At 49.7% G+C, this 4,678-nt stretch overlaps 1 protein-coding gene across 1 annotated transcript in view; it reads left to right on the plus strand.

The window, feature by feature from the left end:
- Positions 1 to 4,572: 4,572 nt before the first annotated feature.
- Positions 4,573 to 4,678, plus strand: part of LRRC47 (leucine rich repeat containing 47) — a 14,373-nt gene continuing 14,267 nt past the window's right edge. The window contains exon 1 of the mRNA XM_019541707.1: positions 4,573 to 4,668. Within this exon, the coding sequence (XP_019397252.1) occupies positions 4,573 to 4,668 (96 nt within the window). The remainder of the gene's footprint in view (positions 4,669 to 4,678) is intronic.

The following is a 4,678-nucleotide window of genomic DNA, read 5'->3' on the forward strand; positions in this document are numbered from 1 at the left end:
TAACAGGTTGTGATATCTTATTTTTGACAGCCCCCTCCCCAAGTTGATGTCTGATGCACATGCTGGGCTCACTTGCCTGCTTGTGACTAGCTAGTTTTTTCTGGTTTTTTTGGGTTTTTTTGTTTTTAAATAAAAAAAAATCCCATGCCAAATGTTTCAAGGTGAAATGAAGGCAGCATGCACCAGCACCCTTAAAACATGAGCTAAAAGGAAATGCAGGCTTCAAGTTCTGTTTCTCAAAAGAGGCATTTGTGAGAAGCAAGTCTGGGGCTTTTTTGTGGTGTGGGGACAGTTATCTGTCTGTTTGGTAATATCTTTTATTGGACCAACTACATTTGGGGGAGATGTCAGAGGTCGAAATGCTTGTTCCTTAAAGATCTGTCTTGATTCTACTATTGTATCTTAACCAGTTATTGAGAAATATATACAGCAGCACTGAATAGTGACTAAATGCAAACCATGCTGGAGCAGTGGTAATCACTTTCCTGCTCATCTCCCATTTCTGGAAAAATGGTATCCAATTTGTAGCCTTGCACTCCTGTCAGTAGTCCCTGAGCAAAGTGATGCATGAAGGCTACAAGCCGCTTTTTATTGGAGTTTTGTTTCATCCAAGACCCTGGGCATGTCTGCACACAACGCTTCTGTGCAGTCATTACTGCTCGTTTATTTAGTATTTGTATTAGCAAGTACTAACTAAATGACAGTAACCAGAGTTACTGCGCAGTAGCACCAACAAACATCTTTTAGGTGATGCTACTGCCCAGTAACCCAATAATGCTGCTCAGTAGTGTATTAGCACTGTCCGTGTTGTAATGCACTACTGTGCAGTACTTTTCAGTTACTGCAGTCAGCCTCTCGTGTAGACACTCCCCTGCATCCAAAACAAGGAAACGTTCTAAAAACTTGAGGTGATATAAGAATGCCAACATTTATTGTCCCATCAAGGACTTAAGAATGCAAAACTTGTATTGTTTGGTTTTGTCAACAAAGTTGATTAGGACCCTAAGGCATGTAGGATTCTAGCCCAAGGATTACAGAAATTTTTAAATCCAGATGTGGCACCAAAAGTCAGATTATTGGCACTGACAACAAAAAAAAAAAAAAAGAAGCAACAATATAAAAATATCAGTGTTGTAGAAATATTAAGTCTATTAATAATAAATAGCATCTCACTATATCCCATAAATTAAGTTTGAAGGCTGTGCTGTAACAGTTGCATATCTGTTTGAAAAAAATCTTAACCTGATTGATGCTATTGCAACTCAGAACAGTCTAAAGGAAATTAGTTTAATTGTTCTTTCCTTCCTGGAAGACCAGCTTGTGCACCTCAAGCAGTTTTCAAGCTTCTAAGTGAGCACCTCTTCCATTTTTCTCTAGGTGGAATGGGATTCCCTACAGAACACAGATCTTGTGAAATGGCTGTTTAATTTATGGTTTAGGCAATTAAAACATAGCCTTTCTCTTCCGTAAGAAAGAGCCTCAGGCAAAAGGAGTGACCCTCTCTGCCTCCCAGCCAGGCTTGTAATTTTGCTCCTGTTCCAACTCCCAATGTTGACAGGCTTAATGTTCTGTACCCTGGATGCACTGCTGCCAAAGCAATCATAGAGGAAGAGGAGTAGAAAGTCTGTGCAGCTGTAAGATTAATGTAGATGCCATCTTGTATTATGAAGTCTTAACAGTCTGTGGCAGCAAGTCTGTTCCTTTAGCCCAGTCTCCTGTGCTGTCCCTATACTAGAGCACCTGATGTACTGGCTGCCTGTACTGTTGCAGAGCTGGAGCAGCTGGATTGGAGACCTGCAAGATTTGCCATACCTCTGCTCTAGATTTTGTAGGATGTGCCAGGGGGCGACTCTGGGCCAGCAACAGAAATACAATTTGGAACCATTCCAGCCTGTCCTCACGCTAGCTTAAACTGACTTAACCTAGTCTCTTCGGACTGGTTTTAAAAATAGTTGCCAACACTTAGACAGCTGCTGTCCTAACGTTAGCAGTGCAGCATCTCTACAGCTAAGACAGTATAACACTATACTGGGGTAGCAAAGCCCTGCCCCCTCTCCTGGCCACTGCCCAAACCTCACTATGTTGCCCCTTTTGGCCTCAAGATCCCACCCTGTTGTTTTTCTTGCCACACCTTGATGTTACAGATTGACAGGGAAGCTGCCCCTAAAGGGCAAAGTGGATTTTGGAAGTTAGGCCTTTGTCTGGGCAGAGGCCCCCTGGCCTTGTCCCGCTTTACTTTGGCTGAGCCCCTCAGCCTGAAGTCTGCTGCTCCAGGACCACAAGCTACCAGGCCTCAGCTCTGGCCATGCCATCATGTCCTTGGGCTCCTCAGCCCCTGGTTTTGCTCTCACGAGTTTTGGGCTTGTGCCCCACTGTTGCATTTCTCTCTTCCTGGATTCTGGGCCCCTGGTCTCACCCTCTGCAAGCCCTGGGCTTACACCCTGTCTCTGCTATGCCTCACCCCTCATGAGCTCTGGGCTTGTGCCCCCAGTCTCTGCTGCCTGACCACCAGAACCCTTCTGCCAACAACAGTACCTAAGATACAGGGTGCCTGTGGGTACCTTTTCAGTGCCCCCCTCCATCCCTATAGCCACAACCTGCTCCTCTGGTATATACACAAATCAAAACACATGAGCATCCTTTCCCAGAGCTAATCTTCCCCTGCAAAACCTTTCCCAAAAGGGCCCTGAGGCACTTACCTGTTCCTGTTCAGAACATGGGGTTTCCTCCACTTCCTCTGCAACTCAGAGTCCTTTCTCTGGGCTACCTGGGCTGAGGCCCTCCTGCTGCTCTGTCCCCTGCCACTCCTACAGCCAGGCTATCCATCTGATTTGGATCCAGTGCTTAAGTGTAGTGATGCCAGTGCAACCACTCCTACCTCAGCTAAGGACTTAATTCAGCAGAGGCTGAGTTCCTGCTGCCTGTGAAAATGGCTCCACCTTTTGCCCAGAACAGCCTGACTACTGAACCTGTCTGGGGTGGAGGATTATGGCAAGGGCTGCATACAGATCATTATGCCCACCAGGGCACTTGTTGTTGAAATCATTCCTGAGGCAGAGTCAGCCAACAGCTTGGATGCCCAAGTTGTAGGGTGTCAGGGGGGAAAAAGGTCAGCTACTGCGTAGCACTCATAAACCAAAGAGCACTGGCCACGTCCCGTCTCTGGGCTCGTTCCTAGCTGCGATCAATTCGGCACAGAACAAGGGAGTGTCAGCATGCAAGTTTATTGCTCTGCAGAGGGGTTGTTCAATGTCACAAAGACAGAGAGCTCCCCAACCTGAGTTTGCAGCTTGGTATTTATACGTTAACCGTTACATTGCTGCACGTGCATTCAGGCTTTTCCGCTTGCGTTACAAAGTTGCAAGATGCACAGAACAGGTTTGGGCTGCTTGAGACCAGTTTTGTAGCTAACATTTCGCTTACTGTCAGCAAAGGGGAAAAGGTCATCTGCTTTTCAAGGGTCATGTTTTTGTTTTATGATCGTTTTTCTCTCTTACAAGGGATGGTGCAGGAGATGCAAGCAGAAGGGAATTACCAGAAACCTGAATACATCTGGGTGCAATTTCTGTTCTGCTCCCTCTCCCACCCCCCTCACTGCTTTCTCTGCCGTGCCCAGATCTCCTCCCCTCCCAAAGTAGTTTGTTTCCTGTCTACAACTGTCCCTGCACCTTCTCTCTTTTCCAGAGCAAGGTTTCAATCCTTCCTCCCCTGTCAAGCCTGGGGCAGAAAGAAACTAAAGCAGGTAGAGAGAAAAACAAAGCATACACTCACACACCTAAGAGTGACCCTGAAGATCTGTCTATACCAGGGATACTCAAGCTCTGGCTCACAGGCCAGCTATGGCTTGTGGAGCCTGTCATCCATCTCTCAGGGCTCCCCAGACATCCTAAAATTTGGTGGTGGGGGAGCAGTGGCAATCTTGATTGCACCTCCTGCTGCCACAGGTCTGTGGGGAGCTGGAGTGTGGTTCTGCACGCTTTACTGGGCGCACAGATCCAAGCAGGGCAGAGGCCCGATCCAGCTGTGTGAGGTTGGGACTACAGAGCTGGCGTGGGTGCAAGAAGAGACACGGGGCCTGATTTGAGCACACAGGGACCCATCCGCCAGCGTGGCTCTGGGCAGAGACAGCTCAGTGGGGTCAGAGCAAAGCCCCTGCAAAGCTTGATCAGGCCACCGGTTCTGCACCACGCATCTGGCGGTGGGGCCACCAGGGTGATCTACACTGTCGGGTCCCTCCCTCCCTCCCTCTGCAGTCGTCTCGCAGCCAGGCGCTGGGGTCTGGCACTCGGACGCTGCAGGCCGGGCTCCTTGGCCCTGTGTTTGCGCCTGGGCCGCAGGGCAGCGCCGAGGTGCTTGAACCCGAGTCTCTTTTCACAAGTCGGGTATTATCCACAGTCTTGTCCAGACTAGCGCAGCTCGGCGTCAACGCGGCGGGCGGCAGCTGGCCCGGAGGAAGCGAGCAAGGGACACGACGAGAAGCTCCGAGAACCGCCTACGGGCTTCAAACGGGGCACGGAGGAAGGCGCACAGAGGGCCACTTCCGGGCCACTCTACCCGCCATGGCGCATCTCGATGGTGAGCGAGGCCGGCGGTAGCGGCTGTGGCGCCGTGACCCGGAAGCAGGGGGGTGGGGGTGGCGACCTGGCCATGGCGGCCGGCGGCGCGGAGGCCTGGCCCG

The sequence above is a fragment of the Crocodylus porosus genome, unplaced genomic scaffold (genome assembly GCF_001723895.1).
Source record: "Crocodylus porosus isolate Cpor-Errol unplaced genomic scaffold, CroPor_comp1, whole genome shotgun sequence".
Classification (NCBI taxonomy): domain Eukaryota; kingdom Metazoa; phylum Chordata; order Crocodylia; family Crocodylidae; genus Crocodylus; species Crocodylus porosus.